Genomic DNA, 26,210 nt, shown 5'->3' with positions numbered 1-26,210 from the left:
ACTCCAACATTACTCCCAACTCCAAGATTACTTTCTGCTTCTATGACAGAAGGTAACAGGGAATTGGACTCTAACAGCAAACAAGGGCCCTGACTGACGGGCTGGGGAAACTGATAAAAATGGGGCTCAAACTTGCTGGGAGACTGGATGGACTGTTGGTCCTTTTCTGCCATAATTTCTATGTTTCTATGTATAGTTCATTATCCTTTCCTTCAGAGTCTCCTTTTATTTTCCCACCACTGATGTGAGGCTAACCGGCCTGTCGTTTCCATCCTCTGCTGTTACCACTCTTGTGAAGTAGGACCAGCACCACTTCTCCAATCCCGCGAAACCACTCACGTTTTCAAGGGATAAGTGACAGACATCTGCTATGTGTGCATATTTGTGCTCCCAAATGTTACATGAGGAAATGTAACTCATGTATTCTCCTTAGCGATTGTTGGCTTTTACGCATGGATGTAAATTGCCAGTTTTACCAATTTAGTCCAGTTTGCCCAGTCTCTCTAGGTCATCAAGATCTCCCACCCCCCCCCTTTCCCGGTTCTTCAGCCTTAACTCCCCCCAGTTTACCCAGACCCCTCACCCAGTCAGCATTTGGCTATAAAGATTTTTAATTTTGACTTATACCAGATAATTAAGTGTAAATATGCATAGCCATACCTGCGCTCGAGTCACGGTTTTAAAACAGCACTTGATACACGTAAATGTCAGCTCTGCTTCGGAAGATCCTGGCCTGCCCCTAGCCCGCCTTATACGAGCAAATCTGTTAATCCCCATTACTTGCACATGTATGTTTGAAGTTTATAAAGTAGCGCGGTTGAGCGAATGTGCGCTGTTTGTGCATACGTGTTCTCATTTTTACATGCGCAATTCTTTAAAAATTCACTTTACAGATTTCTGCATCTCAGGTGCATGACTTTGCAGCTCTTTGTATTATCCACCAAAAGGCTGCCTTTTCCATCGCGTTCCTCTGCTATGTCATGCGCAAAGATCCTGAAGAGAACTGGCTCGACATCCCATCCCACCTTTCTCTCCTCAGAGTGAATTCCATTTACCACTAAGTTTCTAAGCCAGTCTACTTCCATACTGCTCAGTTTATTAATGAGCCACTTATGGTGGCAGTATCACTGCTGAAAAGTTAACTATTTAAAAATCAATTCAAAATTGAATGGATCTTTACCTATAATGATCTCCACTATGTTGCTTTCCATTGACTTGAAGATGTTTCCAGGTGGCCCCACCTGATATACACAGACATATTTGCCTTCATCTGAGTTCTCCAGTTTATGAAAGTCATGGACCGCTATAGTCTCCTCCGTAGACAGTACTTTTACAGCAACAGGGTCTGACACGTGCATTTTATGAAAATAAACCAGCTGCTCTGTGTGGAGCGGAGGAACTACACAGGTGATTTTCACTGCTTCTCCTTTGCGGTATAAAATTTTGAATGGCGACTCAAGAGTGGGTTTTGGTAAATGATCTGTAAAGACAGAAAGGCTCTTTGCTGTACATGTTATTTTCATAGGTAAAAAAGTATGACATTCCCTCAACCATGTTTTTAGCAAACTTATAGAAAACCCCAGAGATGTCCCTGAAGGCATTTAGTTTAATTTTGGCCCTTGTCTCTATGGGGAAGGCCATACTCAATGTGTTACAGTCAAAAAGGCAAAACTCCATTATATAGTAATAAATATATATATATGCATGTGCTACAAATGGATTTCAAAATATAAAACCATAATCCAAATGCATAATCAAAGCCAGCTTCAAAATATATCAAATTCAGTTCGGTGAAAGCTTTTACCTATTAGAGTCCTTTCCATTTTATGTCCCTACTATTCCCCCCCCCCCCCCTCCATCCCTGATATGTACAATTGGCATCTTTCTTTATAATCTGTCTTGTGCATGTTCCAGGAAAAGGTGGACTTTGAAATGGAAACAAATGTCTTAGAATGCAGTGCCACTTAAGCTGCGGAAGTGTACAGGGACATTCGGGGATTCGTTTTCAAAAGCAGGAACGGTAGGAGTTAAAATGTGCCCATGTGTGTATATGGGTGCTGGAACTTTCTATCCTGTGGGCAGGTTGCACACATATTATAAAGTAGGCCTGGCATGTTTGTGTGTACTCCTAAGTTTAAGTCTGTACGCGAACGGCAGGGAAATGGCGGCATTTACACGCATAACGGAGGGAATTTTATAACATGTGTGTGTTAACAGGAAATGACCAGTTTAACCAGTTCATCCACCAGTTTGCCCAGTGTATGGTCATGTCCTCATGAACCCCCTAATAATTTAGCCTGCATTTCCCTCTCCCCCCCCCCCCCCCCCCCCGTTAACCCAAACTGTCTCAGCTGTTGGAGCAGAGAATGAAAAGGTAGAATAAAGAAAACTAATTTTGTTTCATGTACTGGAATAGACACTAGGGTGAAGAAAGGCTGAAGACCAAGTCTGCTATGTACCATGAGGAGAGGTCAAATAGTTAAGTGTCTGTGTTTCGCTGAGCTGCGTCGGGATGTGCCACTCACTATGTAATCACTTTGTAGACGTGACTGCAGTCCCTCCCGACGCAGCTCAGCGCACACTGTCCCGAGACCATGAGAAGCACAGTAAAACACAGAATTTCTGTGTGTGGTATCACATCACGGGGTGAATAAAAGACCTCTATTCATATATAGCTGGAAGAGACACTGACATGTAGCTAAGGTAACTCAGATCCTCTCGTCCCTGTAAGAGGAAACAAGAAAGTCCTACTTCTATTTCAGTTATTGGAGAGTAGAACTTTAGCATGAAATGATCTAACCTTTCCAAAAAAAAAAAAAAGGGATGTTTTGCTTCTGTTTCAGATACCTGAGTAGACCATCTGAGGCCAGGCCTACTCCAACTTAAATCTTCCTCCCAACAGGAGGACACATTGGGACCTCTCAAAAGATTAAATGAATGCAAAGTCTCTGCACTTGAAAGCAGGTATTTGCATACTTACAAATGTCATCACAGAATCTTTTCCATTAGGATTTAGACTGGTCAAAACTTGGAATGTTCTTAACAGTTCTACTGCTCATTTGGGAACTGATTTGAAACAGACCCTTACTGGGACCAGGTTACCTTGCACCTTCATTTGTAACTGCCAAGGCCTTGTCATCCATTTCGCCCAGCAAGTCGTGGCCTGGAGACAGCTTGCAGTTTCCTCCGGGAAACATGAACGCACCTTGAATCTGGTCAGTAGGTTTTGCTTTTGAACAATGGCTAAAAGTCCATTGTTCAGGGCTATGAATGCTGCTTTCACAGCATCTGAAGCCTTGACTGGCCTTAGGAGAGGGAGGTGGGCAAGGGAATTTAACATCTTTAGCAATGCCATCAAGCGGATCCCATTCTGTCTTTTAAAAGTTTACAAACTAGGGTGGGTCTAGAAATAAAGAATTACCTGAACACACCACACTAGCATCTTCAGCATGACTGCAGTTCATATTCTTGGTGCCGGGTGAGCATTTGTTGAGGAAGTTCTCTGTTCCTTTGCAATTCACCTCCGAGAGCTGTATGGTTCCATTCCCTTGCCCGTACTGAGCGGCTCCCAATGCGGATAACACTGAGCCACAGTTCAGCTGCTTGCACACAACCTGAGCATCCCGCAGGTCCCAGCCTCGGCCACATATAGTTCCCCATTGATCGTCATAAGCCAACTCCACTCGTCCAGCACAAGGACTTGGACCATTCACTATTCTCACATCTGTCAGTAAGCAAAATGAGGTGAGGTGGTGGATGAGAAAAAATGGATCTTGTGGTTTTTATGAGAAGCTCATTCACAATTATGCTGTGGAATCTGTTGCTAGAGGATGATGGCCAAAGTTAATAGAACAACTTGACAAGTTTCTGGAGGACAGGTCTAGGAACTTATTAGCTAGACGGGCATGGGGATCACCATTTTCTACATTTGGGAATCAGCAACAGTGAAATGATCTTCCAGGTACTTACAAGGACCTGGATTGGCCACTGTCAGAGGCAGGATGACGGGCTTGGACCATTGGTCTGACCCAGCATGGCACTTCTTGAATTAATAGTGGAGAAATGTGACACCCTGGGCCATAGGGCTATGGGCAAAACAGCGCTCTACCCATGGAAATGGGCTTGTCAACAAATTTCCTTCCTAATAAGCACATAAGTGGGGTCATGTCCAATTTAGTATCTAGCATAACTCAAAAGCTACAGACACTATCGTTGGGAGTTGGCACAACCCCACCCAATTTAAGGAATACCAACAGGGGTCTTCCTCCCCCCAGTTACAAATCTGAAGCTCTCTGGATTAGTCTGGAAGAGGACATCCCTTACATTATCAATTGCTCAATGTTTGTGCCATACTAATGGCTGTTCACCAAACAATTGATTATGTCAAGGCATTTCCTTGTGGGGGGTTTTTTTTTAGTCTGTTTTCTATAGTAACGTTTTCTGTACCCATTCCTCTCCATGTTGCTGTAGACTTTATCAAGCCTCAGTGATACTGTTGCTTTAAATACAATTTGTTATATTGAGGAGTGTGCCTGAACAGAAAAACCAACATGAGAAAGGAAAAATGACCCAGAATCCTCGGTTTTCTTAGCTTGCCCTGGCTATATGAACTTTAAGTGACTTATTGAGAATGACTTGCAGAATTCTTAGGACATCTGGACAGGCAGTCAAGCTGGCTGCACCTATGATGCCTAATTATAGGGTCATAAAAGGAGAAGACAACAGTGGGAACTTCAGGCTATCCGATCACAATAAGGCACCATTCTCAGGAGTATCTGTAAACACAAACTTCAGATATGTTAATTGCTCTGACCAGCAAGATTCTAACAGAACAAAGGACTATCTAGAGTGATGGTAAATGGGCCCCACCTGGGAGAAGTAATCAGGACAGTTCAGGGATAGTCACATCATGCTGCTGACATGACAACCTATGTAAATGATTCTTTGGGCAATTACACAACCCTCTAGAATCTTCTACCCTTGTACAATATTGAATGTTATCTATAAAAGAAGAGCCACTTCCTGTATACAGGGAGATGCTGGTCAGTTTGTCAGAGAAAGGGCATCCATCATCTCCCAAGAATACTTATATTTGTTGAGTTTTATATACCGTCATTCAGTAAAGCCATCATAACGGTTTACAAAATTTAAATTGTAACTCTTAACAATTGTACAAAAGTATAACAATGTGCATATTAAACAGAGATTAAACATTTCAAGTCCAGAAAGTATCATTAATTGGGAGGAGGCTTGTTTGTTCTGGTTGGAGAGAAGTTATTTTGAGGTTTTTGGATGAAAGTCGATTGGGAGTTAGGATGTTCAGAAGTATGAAGGTCAGTGTAGAATTTGCGGAACAATGTTTTTAGGTCTGTTTTGAGGTTGGGTTCTCAGATCTTTTGGTAGGGAGTTCCAAAATTTAGGGGAGGCAATGGAAAAGGCTCTTTTCCATTGTCAGATGTGCATCTCTGATGGGGGGGGGGATGTTTAAGCATCCTGAGTTGTTTGAACGTAGGTTTCTTTGAGGATTCTGGGGTGTTATGTTTAAGCCATTTAGTCCTTGATGATCATTGTTTAGAATTTTATGAATGATGGTCATTGATTTATACTGATCAATAAACCAAATTATACTTTCTACAAAGTCTAAGTGTTCTTGTATCCCTGGATGTAAGCGTAGGTTGCGCTTAACAATATGTAACCCTTTTTTGGCGGATGGCGCATATCCTGAAGGGCTATACATTTTATGATTGGGGCTGTCCTCACTTCTCATTCCATTTCCCTTTCCTGAGTCCCTACGGTGTGGGTCCTTTCTATGGGGCTGAAGGCTAACCTTCTTGGCCCAGGCAGTAGTGTTCTCTGTTTGTGTATTACCATAGCTCTTTGGGGCAGGCACACTTACAAACCAGGCAGGACTCACTGGATGGGTGTTTAAATTAAAGTTTACCATAACTCCTCTTAAAAGAATCAGATGCAAAACAGTGTCCGGTTATTTCCAGCATTCCCAAATTTACATGAGACGGGATTCGGATGCTCTCTAATTCTGTGGAAATGTCCCTCCAGGCAGGGGTTGGAACATGGGTATCCTCAATGGTAAGGAAAGATTATCACAGTGGCAGTGTCCCTGGGGTGGAAACTCCAGTTGGGGGCCTCCTGTTTCTCCCTTGATTCCTCTTCAAAAGACATAAAGCTGGCCTACCAGGAGGAAAGGCCTGTACTGGAAATAGTACAAACCCACTGGTAGTGAGCCCAGCAGGATTCAGGATGAAAATGTACATAAACTTAGTTGGGCAAATCTAGACTAACTGGGAGATGCAACAAGCTGTGATAGGGCTTTAAGCTTGATAAACAGCAGATATTGCACAACAGAGTCCTAGCACAGCGATATATGCAATATTTTGCATGGTTCTGCCCCAGAGTCCCTCCCCTATTACAATGATCTGCTTTACATGTGATTTGCATGCATTGGATTTTTCAAAGCTATGCAAAGCAGCTCATTACTAGGCAATTCTATGTTAATTTGTCACAGCCAACCAAGAAAGTGGTCAGCTGCAACACCACCACCTCCCTGGGTTTTGTTAAATGTAACGTACGAGCCCAAGGACCCTAATGCAAGCCCCCAAGGCTCCCATGTTACATTGAAAGGGCCATACAAAATTAAAACTAGCCCAGCAAGAAATAATTGAGCAGGGGGCTCAAGGCTGACCCCCGTCAACCCAGGACTGGTAGTCGAGGCAGCCCAGACACCCACAAGTGACAAAAACGAATTCAGTTTGTGTGGCGATGGATCCCCTTCCCCCACCCAACCCTGTACTCCCTTTCCAAAGACATGAAGGGGGAGACTGCCCACCCCAATAAGTACTCCCAAATCATTGGGGGTATAGTGCCCCTCCCCCACACCCCCAGACCTTCCTGCAACAAAACCCTGAAAAACCTGGTGCGGATCCTGCGATGGGCCCAGTTGGCACCATTTTTCAAAATAGAACAGACCTAAGCTTGCTCCAGTCACATGACTGGGGCAAGGTCCAGTGATCAGGACTCAGGCCACATGGCAGAGGTCCAATCACTGGACTTTGACCCAATCATTTAACTGGGGCAAGATCAGATTGGTGCCACTTTGAAAAATGGCGCAGAGCTAAGGGGGAGCACCCCGGGGCCCCATCGTGAAGGGAGCGGGGTCCAGCTCCAGCCTCTCTCCCCTCCCTGCACTCAGATCCTGTTTCAGTTCCAATCCTTACCTGCACCCAGCTTAGAGACACCGTGAGGCACTGCTACTGCAGCCAATCCCTACTGGCCCCCAGAACCCAGAGGCCCAACCTGCGGGAAAGGGGGCTGGTTAGGCTGAAGACCAGGCCCAAGCCTTGCCCTGCAGTCCTGCGCCATGGTGTTCCCTGCATCCAGCCAGGACCCGAGGCATGACAAGAATCCGGTCCAACTAGTACTATACACTACTGCACTCGTACAGATCCTTTCATCAGTATCTGGCTGGCTCAAGAACCTGAGCAGGGTTTATACCTGGATCAGACAGATGGCGGTCAAAAGTCATTCCCAACTGAAAGCTATTCTGTAGACAATCATTGGAAGGCCTCAGTCGTGCTCAACGAAGAAGTCACACAACAAACTCCACTACCACACTTTTGGCATCAGTCACAGTAAAGATGCTAGATATTGCATAAAATGAGTCTAAATCTCTCAAGATCTAGTTGAAGCACCATCAGGGGAATGTGGGGGAGGGGTTTGCACTCTGCCAGTGGTGTTACAGTGGGGGGGGCAGGTGGGCCTCACACCCCTCCTTCCTTCATTCCCAGCTCTATTTCTTCCTGTTCCCTCATGAAAAGAATTCATTTGGCAGGTCTGTCAGTTTCACAAACAATACAATGGACTAGGAAGTTTACGACGCGCGAGTTACCAGTGCACACGACTCCAGCATCCTCATTGTGTTGGCAGTTGTGCATGCTCCATGCCTGGGCTTTGCACTGGGCCAGATGAGACTCATTGCCTTGGCACTCCACATTGTCCAGCCAGATTGGGCCCGTCCCCTCTTTGAACCAGGCACTCGTCAGGGCAGCCTGAGGAAGCGAACAGTTCAGTTGTCTGCACACAACCTGTGCATCATCCATATCCCAGTCATCATCACAAATGGTGCCCCACTGGGTCCCATGCAGGACCTCCACCCTTCCAGCACAGTGATTGGGGCCGTTCACCAATCTGATGGGAAGCTGCCCTGAAATGTTTAAGCAAACGATTTAATCATTTGACATTTGTATTCTGAGAATATAGAACAGAATACCCAGAAGCAAGGAGAAAGTGAAACAGCAAAAGAAGTTCCAGACAATGCCCCATATCTACAAACTTTTTTCCTACCAAGATACTTACTGCCTGATTCTTGAAGGCTTTGCTCCTTTTCTGTGTCTATGGGAAAATACCTTGATAAATCAGGCCCTTAGATAGGCCAAAATGTACTGAGATTCACTTTACCACAACACCTCTATTTTTAATTTTAAAACCGTGAAATGCCATATAATTATGCATTTTACAATTTTCTGTTTTTGCCAGAAATGTATTGCCCAAGGCATATAGTTTCATGAAAATGATGTACCCTGCCCTGGGGTGAACTTCTTTAGAAAGGTGATTAATATATCCAAATACACACACCACACACACAGTGCATGCGTATATGCTGCTGTGCGCAATGCTTTACAGTTATGCTCTAGGAATCACACACATATACACAGTCACCATTACATATGGCTTCTCAAACAAAACAATTACTTTTCGTTTATACCATCAAGATAAACTTATTATAAGAAATGAATTAAGCAACGGAAAGAACAGGCCAAGAACAAAAAAATCTCTCCTCGCTTTCACATTTAGTCCACATAACCTGGGAGTTTAGAGGCAAACCAAAAAGAAAACTAGCCAAAGTAATTAGCATATAGCTGGCATATAATTACATTCTCTCAGATGGTCATTGAAAGGACCTTACTTCATTTTCTCCATGGACCATCACATCACTAACGAGTGGCAGCCCTCAAGAAGCCGGTGGTTATATTGTTCGAATCAGTGGCTCTGTACTAAGTCCGAGAGAGTTTATTTTTATAGAAAAAAAATGGGTAGTCACTTGCCTCTGAGAAGACTGTTAATTCTTCCCAGCTGTAGGGTAAGGAAGGGTGGCAGACAAAAAAAAAACCTTCCTTCTCTGAACTCAGGTAGACAAAAGCAAAAACATGTGAAAAAAAAACAAAAACAAACGTTTGGATTCTATCTTCACCTCGAGATCGCTGCAGCTCTCTTGATCTAGGCGAAGTGGCACGCAGGACCCTCCTGGCCTTCCTTTGCAGGGAAAAACATCCTTCCAGTAACGCACAGGTTTTAGGAAAGATTTCTCCAGAACTTAGGGGGGGAGGGAGGAAAGCAAAAACTTAATCCCCTCCAGCCCTGTGAAAGATGGCAAGGAAGTACCTCTCCCTTCTGGATCCAGACAGGGGCCTAAACGTGGAAAGAATACCAAGTAAGGCTCCTGGATCCTTCCAAGGTGAACTCTAAACTGCCACATGACTACCTAAACTCCTTATTCATCCAGGAGCTCAGCGTTCCAGGCAGCCTCAGGGAGGCGTGGTTACAAATGGTATGCCCCTCTAAGCTCTCTAGGGCCATCTAGTGGAGACCCAAAGGATGGGGGAGACATGATAAATACTTCCAAAGGTGGATTTGGAGCACAGGGTCATGGGATGAGGAAGAAAAGGGGCAGACAGAAGTCATCTAAAGCAGTACTTCTTGACTTAAAGGGTAGTGAGTGCATGGAGCTGCCTCCTAATGGAGGTAGTGGAGACAAGGACATCATCTCCTTTAAGAAAGTAGGGGACAAGCACAGAGGATGCCAGAAAGTGGTAGGGATTGGAAGACATGGGCAGACTAGATAGGCCATATGGTCTTTGTCATCAGGTTTCTATGTTTACCAAAATACAATTAAACATACTCTATCCAGAAGAGTGCTGGAAGCACCAGGAGCAGATAAGAGATTACTTTGTTCTGGGCAGAGCTTCCTGTGGTCTGGGGGATGAGGAATACGGAGTATTCTGGGTGGGGGTGGGAGGGGGGCTGCAGGCAGGCTTTTCTTAAAATATCACAAAATGGGAAGGGAGTGGGTGGGGGTGATCTATGACACCCCTCAAAAAAAAAAAACTAGTCTTTTGGGGGGGTTGGCATTGCTTAGCCCGGTGGGGTCAATGTAAACATATTGGAGAAGGGGTTGGAACCTGGCCACTGACCTACACATTTTTTAATTTTACTGGCATGTATGTTAGAAAATCGGTGCGTCTATGTGCGCGTGCCGGGAACCGCACCCACATGGACACACATGCGGACTTTTTAAAATCAATCCCTAAGAACATAAGATATGCCATACTGGGTCAGACCAAGGGTCCATCAAGCCCAGCATCCTGTTTCCAACAGAGGCTAATCCAAGTCATAAGTACCTAGCAAGTACCCAAACATTAAATAAATCTCAAGATACTATTGCTTATTAATGGATTTTTCCTCTAGGAATTTATCCAAACCTTTTAAACCCAGTTACACTAACTGCTCTAACCACATCCTCTGGCAATGCGCTGAGTGAGAATTTTCTTTGATTTGTTTTAAATGAGCTACTTGCTAACTTCATGGAGTGACCCCTAGACCTATTATCTGAGAGTAAATAACCAATTTACATTAACCTGTTCAAGTCCTTTCATGATTTTGTAGACCTCTATCATATCCCCCCTCAGCCGTCTGTTCTCCAAGCTGAACAGCCCTAACCTCTTTAGTCTTTCCTCATAGGGGAGCTGTTCCATCCCCTTTATCATTTTAGTCGCCCTTATCTGTACCTTCTCCATCACAACTATTTCTTTTGAGATGCGGTGACCAGAATTGTACACAGTATTCAAGGTGCGGTCTCACCATGGAGCGATAGAGGCATTATGACATTTTCCATTTTATTCACCATTCCCTTCCTAATAATTCCCAACATTGTTTGCTTTTTTGACTGCTGCAGCACACTGCACCGACGATTTCAATGTGTTATCCACTATGATGCCTAGATCTCTTTCTTGGGTTGTAGCACCTAAAATGGAACCTAACATTGTGTAATTATAGCATGGGTTATTTTTCCCTATATGCATCACCTTGCACTTATCCACATTAAATTTCATCTGCCATTTGGAAGCCAAAGCTTCCAGTCTCACAATCCGCTTGAGATTTAATGATGGAGCTCACCTGAGGGGGGGCCCACAAGGTAATTGGGGATGGGCATGTTACATAAAAAGAAATTGACAGAGAACAAAGAATAGTTTTCATTTTCACACAGGTTTTCTGAGGGACATTTTTAGAGATGAGGTTACTTACCATACAGAACATATACAGGGTCACTGCGCTCTGACTTCAAGAGCCTTTGTAGTACCATTATTTCATATTGGCATGTGTATCCGCCTCCTTGCAAAGAGTCTAACCCATGAACAATGTGGAGCACCTGGCCCTCACTTCCTAGAAGAGTCTCCATTCCAATGGGATTCATCCTATTCTCCTTATAAAAGTAGACAGTGTGGTTTGTGAAGAATTTAGGCACGGTGCATGTCAGCTTCAAGCTATTTCCAACAAAGCCAATAAAAGGATTTTCATAGGAGATGGTGGGCTTTTCTAGCTTCTCTGAAAGGGCAGAGGAAAAGACACCAGTACTGCTGCATTAACTTATGTTATTGAAAATAGGAACATATGAGCCAGATGTCTTCAACAAGGAAGGCATTCGGAATTGAGAGTGCTACTTTGTTAATAAAAGCAAAATTTAGGCACTCTTTCAACATTGGTCTGCTTCATCCATAAAGATCAGAGCAGAGTATAATCATTCATAATGCACTTAACATTAAACAATAAAATATAAAATAATTTCACACACTTCCTTAAATATCAGCCTCAAGTTTCTTCCTAAAAAACCCCCTGTTTCCTTTCTTAATTGGGTATTTGAGTTGCACATAGGACCAACTATGGAAAATGCTTTGTTAAATGTTTCCAGTATAAGTTTTTGAAATGGGTATAGCTAGATTTTTTTTCTCTGCAGAACGCAATGTACGATGGCAGCTATAATGCTGAATCAGCTCAGCTAGTGGATAATCTTCTAGATTAATAGCTTTTAATGTTACCATCTTGAAACAAATTCTTTCAGAAACTGTCAAGCAGTGTAATGGCTGGAGTGCAGGGGTAATGGGATCATGAGACCCTATACCAGTTGGAACACGTGCTGCTAAGTTCTACTCCCCTAACTTATTAGCCCCCTAAAGGTTGAATATAGCTGCTTAATAGTTTTTCTTCAGAGTAGGTTCATTTACCATTATATGCTGTCTCCTGTCAGTCAACCAGTTTCCAATCCATGCCATTACCTTGGTGCCCACTCCCAAGCTTCTCATTTTGTTCATTAATCTATGCTGCACCGTAGCCAAAAGCTTTGCCGAAATCCAACTAAATGATATCTAGTGCTCTTCCTCGATCCAATTCTCTAGTCACTGAATCAAAAACAGATTTCTGAGAGGACCTTCCTCTGGTGAATCCATGCTGCCTCAGGTCCAGCATCCTACCAAACTGGGTATAGTTGACTATCCTTTCCTTCAGCAGAATCTCCATTTGTTTGAGCAGAGCCCTTTGGACGGCATCCACTATCTCTCTCCTTCTGGTAGGTTCCACAGAAGGGATACTCCAGCAGATTAAGATCTCCAGCAGCAAAGACATCGTTTAATCTTTCCACGATGGCCTTATCTTCTCTAAGTGCCCCTTTAACCCTTCGATCATTTAATGGTCCAACCGACTCCCTCACAAGCTTTCTGCTTTGGATATATTTTAAAAAGTTTTTTTATTATGAGTTTTTGCCTCTATGGCCAACTTCTTTTCAAATTCTCTCTTCGCCTGTCTTATCAATGTCTTACATTTAACTTGCCAACGTTTATGCTTTATCCTATTTTCTTCTGTTGGTTCCTTCTTCCAATTTTTGAATGAAGATCTTTTGGCTAAAATAGCTTCTTTCACCTCCCCTTTTAACCATGCCGGTAATCGTTTTGCCTTCCTTCCACCTTTCTTAATGCGTGGAATTCATCTGGTCTATGCTTCTAGGATGGTATTTTATAACAATGTCCACCCCTGTTGCACACTTTTTACTTTTGTAGCTGCTCCTTTCAGTTTTTTTCTAACTATTTTTCTCATTTTATCAGTTTCCCTTTTGAACGTTTAGCGCTAGAGCCGTGGATTTACTTACTGTTCCCCTTCTGGTCATTAATTCAAATTTGATCATATTATGATCACTATTGCCAAGTGGCCCCAACACAGTTACCTCTCTCACCAAATCCTGCACACTCCAGTGAGAATTAGATCTAACATTTCTCCCTCTCGTTGGTTCCTGAACCAATTGCTCCATAAAACTCATTTATTCCATCCAGGAACGTTCTCTCTCTAGCATGTCCTGATGTTACATTTACCCAGCCAATATTGGGGTAATTGAAATCTCCTATAATTACTGCATTACCAGTTTGGTTAGCTTCCCTAATTTCTCTTAGCATTTCGCTGTCCGTCTCACCATCTTGACCAGGTGGACGGTAGTATACCCCTATCACTATACTCTTCCCCAACACACAAGGGATTTCTACCCATAAAGACTGGATTGTGCATTTAGTCTCATGCAGAATGTTTATCCTTTTGGATTCTATGCCATCCTGGACATAAAACACCACACCGCCTCCCGGATGCTCCTGTCTGTCATTGCAATATAATTTGTACCCCGGTATAGCACTGTCCCGTTGGTTATTCTCCTTCCACCATGTCTGAGATGCCATTTAAGTCTATGTCATCGTTCACTGCTATACATTCTAATTCTCCCATCTTACTTCTTAGACTTCTGGCATTAGCATACAAACATTTCAAAGTGTGTTTTTATTTTCATTCTACTTTTTAATTGATAGGGATAAGTTAGAATTTTTTAGCTCAGGTGAGTTTTTAATTACAGGCACTTGGACTACTTTCCTTATTATTGGAACCTCTCTATTGGGATGCCCTAACTAATGCTTCATCAGTATCCTTTGAAGATACATACTCGATTGAATTTCTACCAAACCCTTATTTTGGGAGTGGAGAGATCTAGATGGATTATAGACTCAATGCTGAACCCATCCATAAAGAGTTTTTGTTCCATTTATGCATCAACATAAACATCTTAGTCAATTCATACTCTCATAGGAAGCCAGTACAGTGCTGCCAAAACTGGAGCGCTAGGATCGAGTTTCTTAAAGTTGACCACTAAGCTAGAGGTTCTCTTCACTGCACTAGAATAAAGTCCCAGTGTATATTGCTCTATTTGTTTTTTTCCTAAGTTTAATTATCTAAAACCTATGGTGCTATCGGAAAAGAAAAAAGGAGGTTACCTAAGCACAGGACACCATCCTTTCCCACATAACTGCAGTTCTGCTGGTCCACAAGAGACGCCTGGCAGTCACGGAGATGAGACTCTGTTCCCTTGCAATTCACATCCAATAGCCAAGTGCTTCTAGTTTGACGTTCGTATTCATCTGAACCCAGTGATACGGCATTTCCACAGCCCAGCTCTTTACATACAACTGTAGCGTCTTGTAAGTCCCAGCTTCGGCCACACACATTTGTCCTCAGGCCATCACGACCCACTACCACTTTCCCAGCACATCGATTAGGACCTCCTGCTAGCTTTATGTCTGCATGAAAATCAAGCATGGGAGGAAAAAAAAAATGTAATAATTGCAATTATGAAAGTCAATTTTTTTTTTTTGCATTTTCGGATAGAATTTTATGTAAAGCAGCAGACCTCAGTATGTTTTTCCTATGAATAGACAAATGGTTCTCGGTACACACTTGATACCTCAGTTCTCTTAGGGGGCAATATTCAAAGGATCTTCTGCATGTAAAACAGCAGAAGTAGCCTTTAACAAAATCACCAAACTAGACATATGCACATATCTACATTTACAGGGATTGAGCAAAGGGTGGCCTTAAGGAGGGGGTTTGCATTTGTGTGTATAATTTGACCAATCATTTTCAGGAAAATTTAGAGGTGAATTTTCAAAAACGCACACCCAAAAAGTGGCATGCATGGGGGTTGGGGGGGGGGGGGGGGGGGTGTGCCATTTTGGAAAGAACCAACTGCAGCATTACCGGAGGGGTGTGCACATGTAAGAATATGCACGTACCTAGGACCCCAAGCAAGTGTAAACTTGCGCCTACTGAAAAGTATGCACAGACTATGGGGGACAGAAATAAGTGTATTTTAAAGCTGTGCAGATGGCTCCGTGCAGGTTCTAAAATACTTGATCAAATCTCCATGGACCCCCAATACATGTTTGAAAGTTAGTCTGTGTGTTAATACAGTTATTCCTGTAAATACCCAGGGTGAGTGCTGAGTAACTTTGAGAAGAGTTCAGAAGAGACTAACTTAGGATTACTGAAGTACGGTATATATTTTTTTATTCATGTAAAATATGGGCTTAAATGATTATATGCATGTGCTTGAATCTGCATTTTATGTGTAAGTAACCATATGAAACATCTAAAAATACTGCAAAAAAACCCCAAGCAACATGAAACTATTTTCCTGTGCACACCCCCAGTAACTATATGTGGACAGGGTGGGTAGGCTGTGGAGGAAGGCATTTTTTAAAAATGAAAAAAAAAAAGCAGAAAGAGGGGACACTCGCTGACTTCCAGCTCCTGCCACTTCCAGGCAGACCCATAGCTCTAAATAAGAGATGGTTTGACAGAAGTGGGAATAGTTATAGCCTCTAGTTTTCATTTTCTCACCCCCCTCTCCTTTACCTGTGGCTGGTAAATAAACCTGGGAATGCCAACACAAAACCAACAAGTTCCCAGATGCTACCCAGACCAATGTCCTTAATGCTAAGTCAAGGATGATTACCTGAACACACCACACCAGCATCTTCAAGATGGCTACAGATATGCCATTTCCACGCATGTGCTTCACACTGAGCAAGGTGATACTCCATCCCAATACAGTTAACATTGTTCAGCCAAATTGGACCCGATCCTTGCCCAAAATGGGATTTCCAAAAGGGTAATGCAAATAGCCCACAGTTCAATTGCCTACAGACCACCTGGGCATCTAGCTGGTCCCAGTTGTCATCACACACAGTCCCCCACTGATGGTCTTTTAGCACTTCCACTCTCCCAGAGCAGCGGGTGGAACCATTGACCAGTCTCAATTGTAATGGACCTGAAATAGTTCAAACATTGTATGAATAAAAATTCAGGCAAAGAATGAACCCTAGGCATGCCAAGGTTACTCATTTTCCATGTTTTATCATAAAAGAGGTCGTTATTGGTCTCACTCACATTGCTTCCTCACCATTATAAATATAAAATGGGCACTGGTAAAATTTGGTTGTATTGCAAAACATTTACAACATAAAATGTGCAGTGACATTCTAAAATGGGTTGGGTCAATCAAGTTTGAGACTTACTGTAAGTATCATTGTAAATATTTTAGCACTGCACTAAACAGTGTGGGGTTCATGGTCAAAGTCCACTGATCAGATAAAGAGAACTGGCCGTACATATCTGGCCAGCCAGATTTCTATGGATACATTAACTGGTTACGGCTGAATGTTGCACTAACCCTCTACATTTGAAAGCACTCTTCCCAGTAATGTGTCCAGCCAGCCCTTTGACAGGCTAAATTTGGGCGGCTTGACCTTCTACTTGCACACATTTAGCTGGATAGCAGGGCCACATCTCTCTCTTGACTTGGCAGTTTCCTCCTGCTCTTTTGGGCCTCCAGCTCAGTCAGAACCATCCTGATGCCACAAGCTTTCATTGGTAACCATCTGCTTTAACCAATTAGATTTACCTGGCTAAAACCTATTTTTTGAATATTGACCATACTAGGGTAGATATTGAAAGCCTATCCGGCTAAGTTACAAAGGATATTCGGTCCGCTGGATATCGGCATAAAAGTTATGTAGCTGGATAAGCTATATCCATCTAAGTTTAGACCTGCTATTGAGCTTGTCTAACTTAGACGGACAGCTTATCCGGCTAAGTCTTAATATCACTACTTAGCCGTATAAGTTATCTGGCTAAGTAGCATTGCCCCAGTGTGCCCATTTTCTGGAAAGTCAGAGAGCAATGAGAGGCTGTATCTGAAGAAATTCTGAGTGATTTTCTTGATGAAGGCATCACACGATGCTGAAACATTGGCAATGTTCGGATAACATTTGAGTACTCTAGCATGAAAGAAGCAGGGCACAAAGCTACGTGACATTATGTTTTTAATACAATTTTTTCAAGGATAAATAAGTTTTTTGTATTGAAGTAAGAAAACATTTTGGAAAAAAAAGGTATGACATGAGCGTTAGTGCTTGTTATGATACTGGTGAAGCCCATTGCGGGCAAGAGCCTGTTGGTTAAAAATTACAAGCACCTTTATATCTGATACCAATTCCCGAAGAAAGTGCTTAGTATTAAATTTTGAATTTTAAATTTTAGCTCAGCTATTTTCTATATTTTGACATTTGATATTCTGCTTTTCAGCATGAATGGCTTCAAAGTGCAATACAATAAATTTAAAGTAGCTTACAATAGTATTAGCTCAAACAATATTGGTTGAGCATCTATATATTTAAAGATTCATAGTTAGGTTACTTTGTTGCTACAGAAATAGGAAAACATCTAACTAGGTTGGTGGGCAGGAAGTCTCTATTGGGAATACTTGGCTAAAAAGCCATGCTCCAACTCTTTTTCTGAAGGTGAGGTAGCTGGACTCCACGAGCAGGGATAATGGAAGTGTTATGGTTGTGGACCCTTGGACCAGGATGAGTGGTGATGTAACCACTGAGGAATTGCCCCCAGTGGATCTAGTCTCCAGCAGGTGAGGACAACCTGGCAGGAGTTTCACCTATACCAACCCTCATTCCCCACAGGTTGAGCCCTTGGGTGCCAGGGCTGGGTGCCTCGTTGAAGACAGTGAAGCTTAGGATGAAAACAGGGCCATGGGTCTGGGTCAGGGCAGGCAGCGAAGGTGCAGAACGGAGTCCAAGCCGAAGATCCGGGGCAGGCAAGCAAGGACGAAGTACCAGGCCAAGGGTTGAGATGGGCAGTAGACGAGCAGAGATGAGAAGACAAGCCGAGGTCAAACCAGGAGATCAAGCTGAGGAAGGGATCACAGGAACTGGAGGACGAGGAGAAGACTGGAGACAGGAACAAAGGCACGGGCAGGAAAGCAGGAACTGGAACGCCAGGACAGGACTCAGGAACACAAGGACTGGAGCAGAAGCAGGAATGGAACCAGGATCAGAATCAAGGCAGGAACAGGAACGAGAGATGTCTGGAATAGCAACTAGCACTCCGAGGGGATGACCTGTTGCAAAGGCAAAAAGCTGGAGACTGCTGTGGGGTTTAAATACCCCTCCGGAGTGACATTATCCATTGGGGTTGGGCCGAGGTTTCCCGCCGCGGCCCCTTTAAAGGGCGGAGTCTCCTGCACGCACCTAGGTTGAGCCCCGCTGGACAGAAGAGGACGGCGTTTGCAGCCACGTGTGAGGCCGCGGAGCAGGGTGCGCCGTGCCAAACTATGGTGGTAGCCGGCAGCAGAAAAGTTAGGGGGACCAGCTGAGGCCGGGAACTGCAACAGTACCCCTCCTTACCCCCCCCTTACAGAAGGGCCGGGCTTGCTGTGGTGTGTGCGATGGAAGTGCTGGAGCAATGATTTATCCAAGATATTGGACGATGGTTCCTACAAGTTCTCTTCAGTTCTCTTCCCAGGAGATCAAATATTCCCAGTGCCTCTGTTTGACGGACATCCAGAATGTCTCTGACCTGGTAGACAGGGTCATCTTGAGAAACAACCTTTGGAGGCTTGGGTGGAGCTGGGCTCCATGGAATGGCACCCACATCTGAGGACTGCCATCCTGCTTGTCCATGAGGCATGGTTACCTGCATAAAGCTACACCTGCTCTTTAACAGGTGTAATGTTGCGTGTGCACAGCACAGGGAGTTCCGCAAATATTTAAATTTTCAAAGCAGGTTTGAAAATTGACAGTAGGTAAAAAGTACCCGTGGACTTTGGCTGATGTGGGCTGCTTGAAAATGTGTTTCACTTTACAGCTGACTGAGTTGTCTAAACAAGATATCAACAAAACTATTTTAAAGTAATGAAGAAACAACTCACCGACCATGACAGGCACTGGGTCACTGTGCTGTGACATGAGTGACTTTCCTTTCCGTCCTATTTCATATGCACAGGTGTACCTGCCTTCATGAGATTTCTCCAGCTTATGCATGTCATATAGAGCCCGGTTCTCACTGGATGACAACATCTTAGATTCAATGGGATCGGAGACATTCTCTTTATAAAAATAGACTGTACTGTTGAGGTAAAATCTAGGAATGACGCAGTTCAGCTGCACGGTATCCCCAATGTCATACCCAATGAATGATGCAGAATGAGTGATGATGGGTTTGGGTGAATCGCCTGTAAGCAATAAGAGTACTCTTTTTAAAGATGAAGATTGTAAGTGGGAGCGAGATGAAGTTACAATAAGAACTTTTTCACTCTAGTAGTGGTGGGCACAGCAGCTTATACATGAGTCATATTAAAGATGTATACGATGTATTGTACAAAATGAAAATCTAATGGGGAGGAAGGTTCTTAATCTCTCCATGGCGCATACAGGCAGAGGTCTAGGCAGGCAGCAGGCAGCAGGCAAGGAGAATCACAGGGCAGGCAGCAGGCAAGGATGGTCAGAGTCCAAAGCAGAGGTCAGAATCCAGGAAATCAAGCTGAGGGAGGGTGAGACAAAATGAGACAGAGCAATACAAGACTGGGGTAAGGCACAGACAGGAACAGGACCAGGCAGGGCAAGGCAAGGCCTCAGGAAACAAGGCAAGAGAAGGCAGGATTGGAACATGGGAACAAGGGAACACGCACTGACGAGCAAGGCACATCAGGAGATCTGTTGCTGAGGCAAAGAACTACTGTGGGCCTTGGCTTAAGTAGGGCAGGCAGGTGACACATGATGTGCGTGCAAGCCTACAGCGAGACTGGGGCAAAGCAGCCTGGAAAATTCTAAGAGCTCTCCAAATTACAATTTCTTCTGCCTTCAGCTGCCTTCCTCTCTTGCCATTTAGGTGCATGAATGCCTTTTCATTGCTGCCCCTGCCAAAGCTGCCAACCCTATTAACATTCTCTCCGCTCCCTTTTCCTGACATGGAATTTGTTGAAATGAACTGCCAACTTGGGGGGTTGGATATTATGAATGAATTTTAGTGATACTATAACTATATTCCCACTCACAGTACCACTCATTAAATGGTGAACTGTCTGTCACAGACATATACAGTGTGTGCACTAGTGCTGACTCCAAACAAAAAAAATACTAACAGAACCAAAATGACTGGCAGCCTTGTAAGGTTCTTCTCTTCAGTCTATGCATTGTTCCCCTCACTGGTGTCCAGACAGTCAAAAAACTCACTAAAACTGCTGCAACTAATCTCCACACATCTCCCACCCTGACCCCCCAATGAAGAGAAATTAAAAATCAGCAGGATTGCACTGCCTATCTTTCTGGCACAGTGTGGGAGACCACTGCAGCACAAAAGAGCAGAAGCAGCCCTTTACTAGTGCAAAATCCAAACTTTATTTTCAGTTCTGTTAATTTCTACTAGCTTGTTCTTCCTTGCCAAGAGCTAGAGAGGAAATAGTTTTCTGCACATGCTTAGACTTCACAGTAGGACATCAGAATTCCTTGATCCAGATAGCAACTATAGGCTACTTTAGAAAGATGCTTCACTGTGATTTGTCTTGTGTGGTTTCCTTGCTAAGTTATCCTCCCTTGGCTCTGACAAGGATCTGACAAGACAGAGGCACACAGGCAAAATTCGGTTGCTAAATTACCTGCGCCTGTTTATTTACTTAAAGCAGAGCCATAGACTTTAGTTGGCCATAGAGTTGAATGAGAAACAAACAAATAAGTATTTTGTTTCATTCATGAGACTCCATTTGTTTTGGGGAGCCAAATGTTTACCCATTGGTTTCAAATGAATGTACATCCCTGGTGACTTGATAACAGGGGTTATATATGGGCTTAGTGACTTTGGTGAAAGATAAGTTGTACAGCTGAATTTTGGATAGATTGAAATGGAAAGAAATGGTTCACTGGGAGACCTATGAGGAGCAGGTTGTGGTAGTTTAAGTGGGATTGATGAGAGAATGGATGTATTTTGGTGGTGTTAGAGTAAGGTTATGGGTTGAGGGGACTGGGAGAATTAGTATTGCCCACAAAAGTACAGAAATGAGGAAGAGGGGAAGAGAGCTTTAGGGGAAGATAAGGAGCTGTGTCTTGGTCATGTTGAAGGTATTTAATAGTAGGGAAGCAAAAATAGGATATTTTAGGACGGATAGTTGCATCAAGAAAGGAAAATGGGAGACTAGCTGGTAATTGAAGTCTTTATCCACCATCATATTCTTTTTTCTGCCTTAATTACCTGAACATACCACACTTGCAACTTCTGCATGACTGCAGTTCTTGGGTCCAGTTCTGGCCGGGCATTCCAGAAGCATTGACTCTGTTCCTTTACATTGTACATCTGCTAGCCAAATAGTTGTAGTTCTGTACTCAAACTGCGCATCACCCTGTGCTGATAGTGCTGAGCCGCAATCCAACTGTTTGCACACCACCTGTGCATCCTCCAAGTCCCAGCCTTGCCCACACACAGTTGCCCACTGGCCTTCGTGAACCACTGCAACCTGGCCAGCACAGCGACCGGGTCCACCTCTTAGAGTCAAATCTGCAGGATACAAAAAGTGAAAATAAAAAAAAAGACTGTACATGTGCATGGATTATCTTTTGTGCCCTCAATGCTGATTCCAACTTTGAAGTAATGCATTTGAATAGATTGTGAGGAAGCAGAGTTTCACAGACTGGGTGGTGGGCATATGGAACACGTGTGTTTGTGCAGCTGGCAGACACTGTTCCAGGGCTCCGCTGACCCCTCATGGCATGCTGTAGACGTGTCAGTTTGAACCATGCAGGACTGGAAGCTCCCATGGAATCTGCCCGCCCCATGTGGTTCAAGCTATGATGGTTGCATCATGCCCCATAAATAGATCATGGTCAGTGGACTCCTTTCCAGTTTAGAAGGGGGAACATTGCTTGCAGACTTCAGTCACAGTTAAACCTATATATAGAAGTTGTACTGAAAAAGTATATGGTGGTAGCAAATGCAATTAATATATGCATTCTTTGACACGTTTATTGAAAGAGAAATGGTAAATGCATCACTTAAAGTGTGAAATCTCATTTTTGTATTCCTACTTTTAACTCTGCTTTTTCTTCCCAATATGGGTGCAATATCCAAAAAGCTTAGCTACAAAGTATGCAAGTCCTTTTAACATGCACACTTTGTAGTTTTTCAAAGATGAACTACCCAGAAAGTTTCTCTTTAAAAATTAACTAGTGTAAAGTCTGCACATTAACCCCCCCCCCCCCCCCCCCGAAGATAAATTAGAAGTTGTCGAGCAAAAAAAATGGAGACTTACGACTATCAGATGGAAGAAATTGAACCAAGACTGGAAACAGTGGAGGCTGGTGTAGTGAAATCCCAAGAATGCAATGCAAAGATTGTTAAAGACAGTAACGCGGTGTCACGAAGGTTGGAGTGTCTAGAGAATTTCTCAAGACATTTAAGCCTGAGGTTCTTGAATTTCCCTACGATTGTTGGTGAGCTTCCCTATATCCCACTTAAGAAATCTCATTGAAGTTCTGAAATTTCAAGAAGGAGACCTTCCTTCAGTGAATAAGTTACATTACCTTCCTGTATCAGCGAGAAATAGAGAAATGCTACAGAGAAGCGGAAATAAAGGGAACCTGACCAAGTTTCTGGAGGATTCTACTGCTGAAGTCTACGAACGCGCCACATTAATGGTTTCCTTTATTTCTGACAGAGACCTCACTGAAATAATGAAAAGATATTTCAGAACTGTTGATCTCTCCTTTAGGAGCGTTACAGACACGTGCTTTTCCAGACATCACTCAAGACAGGCGACGAGAATTTCTTGCACTGAGATCTCAAGTAAATGCATTAGGGTTTTCATAGGTTTTAAAATACCCCTGCAAGTGTGTCGTAAAATCTCCAAAAGAATGTTTCATTTTTTACTATCCCGAGCAGTTAAAATCACTCACCAATGCTAGGAGGGTAATTGTCACCTCCTGAGGGATAGGATCATAATATAAATGGATGCCTTTTTCTGCATTAAGCTTATTACTTGCATGTCTTTCCAGTGAGTTACTCCCTTTATTTCTGCCTCCTCTTATAGGAGAATGCAAATATGGATTAGTTGAAGGCTGAAATGCTTTGTAATATGTAATAGTATTACATGGATATTGTATTCTCATTTTCTGTAAGGGAGTTTTTGACTTGCTGTAAAGTTTAAAATTGATAAAAATAAAATAACCCGCTGGCTTTGCACTTGCTGTTTGTGCTAAGGAGAGAGGGGGGTGGATAAAAGCCTCTTCTGAAAATGCCAGGTAGGGTAGGTACTGTTGTCCTCCCAGCCCTAAACACACCCCCCTAAGGACACCTTTCTAACCTGGCTAAAAGGGCTCCTGCTGTGGGAGCCTGCACAGACTGTCAGCCAGAAAGAGGAGGGAAATCTTCACAAAGGCCAAGTTCCCCAGGCATTTTTCATTTTAGCTATGTTAAAATATATTCAGGCACCTGATTCCCTTGGCCCCATGGTGTGGCCTTGCATTTAGAGAAGGAGGGGAACAGACAGTCTGTACCACAGTGCCTCCAATGTTTCCTGTGTCTATCTATATAAGACAGAGGACTCCTAGAGGAGTTGGATTTGGGGGTTGAAAGTCAGGAATGCTAACTTTGCAATGGGCACGCGGGCACACATACACGTGCATGTCGGTGTGCACCCAGATACATGGCAATTTTAAAACATGCACCTTTGCGCGCATGTTACAAAATAGCCCATGGTCTGAACGCCTAATTTTAAGCTTGTATGTGGCCCAACAGTGTACGTCGGCTTAGATGTTCAAGTGAGGGTATTTTATAACAGACGCACGTCGAGCCAAAGATCTGTTTCACCAATTCATCCACCAGTTTGCCCAGTGTTCATTTAGGTCCTCCAAACTGCCTTGATTCTTTAGCCTGCACTTCCTGTAATTAACCCATCCCTGGGATCTCCACTGCTTTGGGATTCATGACACAGGGTGGGGTTTGACAGAACTGGACTCTTGTGGACCTCAGGTACGATTTTGAGACTAAGGGAATCCTCTTTATGTATAGGGATGTCCCTGCCTAACATATCTTCTCATTTCCCGAGGGATAAATTCTAGCCCAGTATCCTGAACTGAGGATCTCTACACAAAGATAGAAAGGGGAGAGAAGTTCAGGAAACCAAACCAGCTTGAACACAGATGCAAGTTGGACCATTTCTAATTGATTGGACTTTGACTATTTTTAACACACAAAGCTCTGTCCTGTGTGGTCCCTGCAGCACCATCAGAAACACAGGAGAAAGTGGATTCCACCAAACAGCCTGGGCCTTGAAGGTCATCCTTCCCCCCGTCCCCCAATAGAGAAGAAACCAATCCTTGGGACAAGAAGACTGGGGAAAGAGAAAATTGAAATTAGCCCCAAGATATACATTTTTTATAGACCCTTAGGATCCAGCCCATCCACCAAAAAGGGGTTACATTTGCCAGTTTCCTGTTCTTCCCATGTGCTTCAGTAAAGACTTTGGGATGAATTTTCAAAATGTTACACATAAAAAATTAGACATATATGCTTATTTGGTATTTTATAAAAGTTGAAAACATGCTTGTATTTTCACTTTTGCAGGCATAGATATGTGCATAAAAGGAACGGGGCCAACATTTATGTGCAAAGGTTGCTTTTATAACAGTAATAATGGCAGAAAAGAAACCAATCTGCCCAGTAAGCTTCTTATGATAGTATCTGCTGTTCTGTACACGATACTACCCTTGATAAACATGGGGGTAACTACTACTCCATGCAGTTACCCACAAGCCTTATAAGAGCAGTAATTACAAAACCAAGCAACCATCAAACCCATAAACCGTCAAACTGCTAGCAACATTTTTACTGTAAGGAGCCTTCCTGATTCAGACAATGCTGCTTGACGTTCTTTGCTTTTGGACTTGGCTGTAGCAGCCATCCAGTGTTTTTCCCCTTATATCTGTGTCAGGACCCATGGTGGTTGTCTATCCCATTCCCCCAACTTCTCCCCTCACCCCCTGCTGTTACAGCAGGGGAGCGACATTGCGGATGAGTCAAACATCAAGGCTATTGATTGAGGCTAGTAATCCCCATGCCTTCTGTTAAGGGTAGGAACTGCTGCTCCGTGCAGGTCATCCTCAAGCACCCCCTTCATTTCCACCCTCCAGTCTTTAAGGATCTACAGTATTTATGCCATGCCCCTTTGAATTCATTGACTATTTTCTTCTTCACCACCTCCAGAAGGACATTCCAGGCCTCCACCAACCTTTCCAGGAAGAAATATTTCCTGAAGTTGGTTCTGAGTCACCCCCAGGAGTTTCATTTCGTGACCCCTAGTTCTAGTGTTTCCTTTCAATCAGAAAAGGTTTGTGCATCATTCAAACCTTTCAGGTATCTGAAGGTCTGTATCACATCTCCCCTGCCCATCCTCTCCTCCAGGGTCTACATATTCAGCTCCTTCACCTCTCATAAGTCTTCTCATACTGACCCCACACATTTTGGTCACTCTGCTTTGTACTGCCTCCATCCTTTTTGAGATATGGTCTCAAGAATTGAACACAGAGACCTATACAAGGGCATCATCACTTCCTCATTCCTGCTGGTTATTCCTCTCTATGCAGCCCAGCATTCTTCTGGCTTTAGCTATTGCCTCACATGTAAACCAGAGTGATAATTCTGTTACCTGAACTTCAGTATAAAAAAAGTTATAAACAAACATTGCTTTGCCACCTTCAGATCTCCAGACACTGTTACCCACAGAGAACCCTGCCGCCTGGCTTCCCCCGAGGTGCTTCCCTTCCATCTTATTCACTCTCGTCCCTTCCCATTCCTTTCATTCACTCTCCCTCCCCTCTTATTCACCCACCACCTCCCTTCCCACTACTACTATCTATAATTTTTAAAGTGCTACTAGATAT

The 26,210-nt window shown here is 43.5% G+C and overlaps 1 protein-coding gene across 1 annotated transcript in view; it reads right to left on the bottom strand.

The window, feature by feature from the left end:
- The window catches only part of LOC115080622 (deleted in malignant brain tumors 1 protein-like), a 74,292-nt gene that overhangs the window by 22,073 nt on the left and 26,009 nt on the right, over positions 1 to 26,210 (bottom strand). The window contains exons 6-13 of the mRNA XM_029584907.1: positions 21,529 to 21,831; positions 19,214 to 19,516; positions 15,947 to 16,261; positions 14,430 to 14,732; positions 11,377 to 11,676; positions 7,904 to 8,218; positions 3,422 to 3,724; positions 1,181 to 1,480 (exon numbers count right to left, since the gene is read on the bottom strand). Coding sequence (XP_029440767.1) covers positions 1,181 to 1,480; positions 3,422 to 3,724; positions 7,904 to 8,218; positions 11,377 to 11,676; positions 14,430 to 14,732; positions 15,947 to 16,261; positions 19,214 to 19,516; positions 21,529 to 21,831 — 2,442 coding nt within the window. The remainder of the gene's footprint in view (positions 1 to 1,180; positions 1,481 to 3,421; positions 3,725 to 7,903; positions 8,219 to 11,376; positions 11,677 to 14,429; positions 14,733 to 15,946; positions 16,262 to 19,213; positions 19,517 to 21,528; positions 21,832 to 26,210) is intronic.

Source organism: Rhinatrema bivittatum, chromosome 19, assembly GCF_901001135.1.
Source record: "Rhinatrema bivittatum chromosome 19, aRhiBiv1.1, whole genome shotgun sequence".
In the NCBI taxonomy this organism is placed as follows: domain Eukaryota; kingdom Metazoa; phylum Chordata; class Amphibia; order Gymnophiona; family Rhinatrematidae; genus Rhinatrema; species Rhinatrema bivittatum.
Note: the sequence above shows the minus strand (reverse complement) of the source record. Positions and strands in the feature narration are given on the sequence as shown.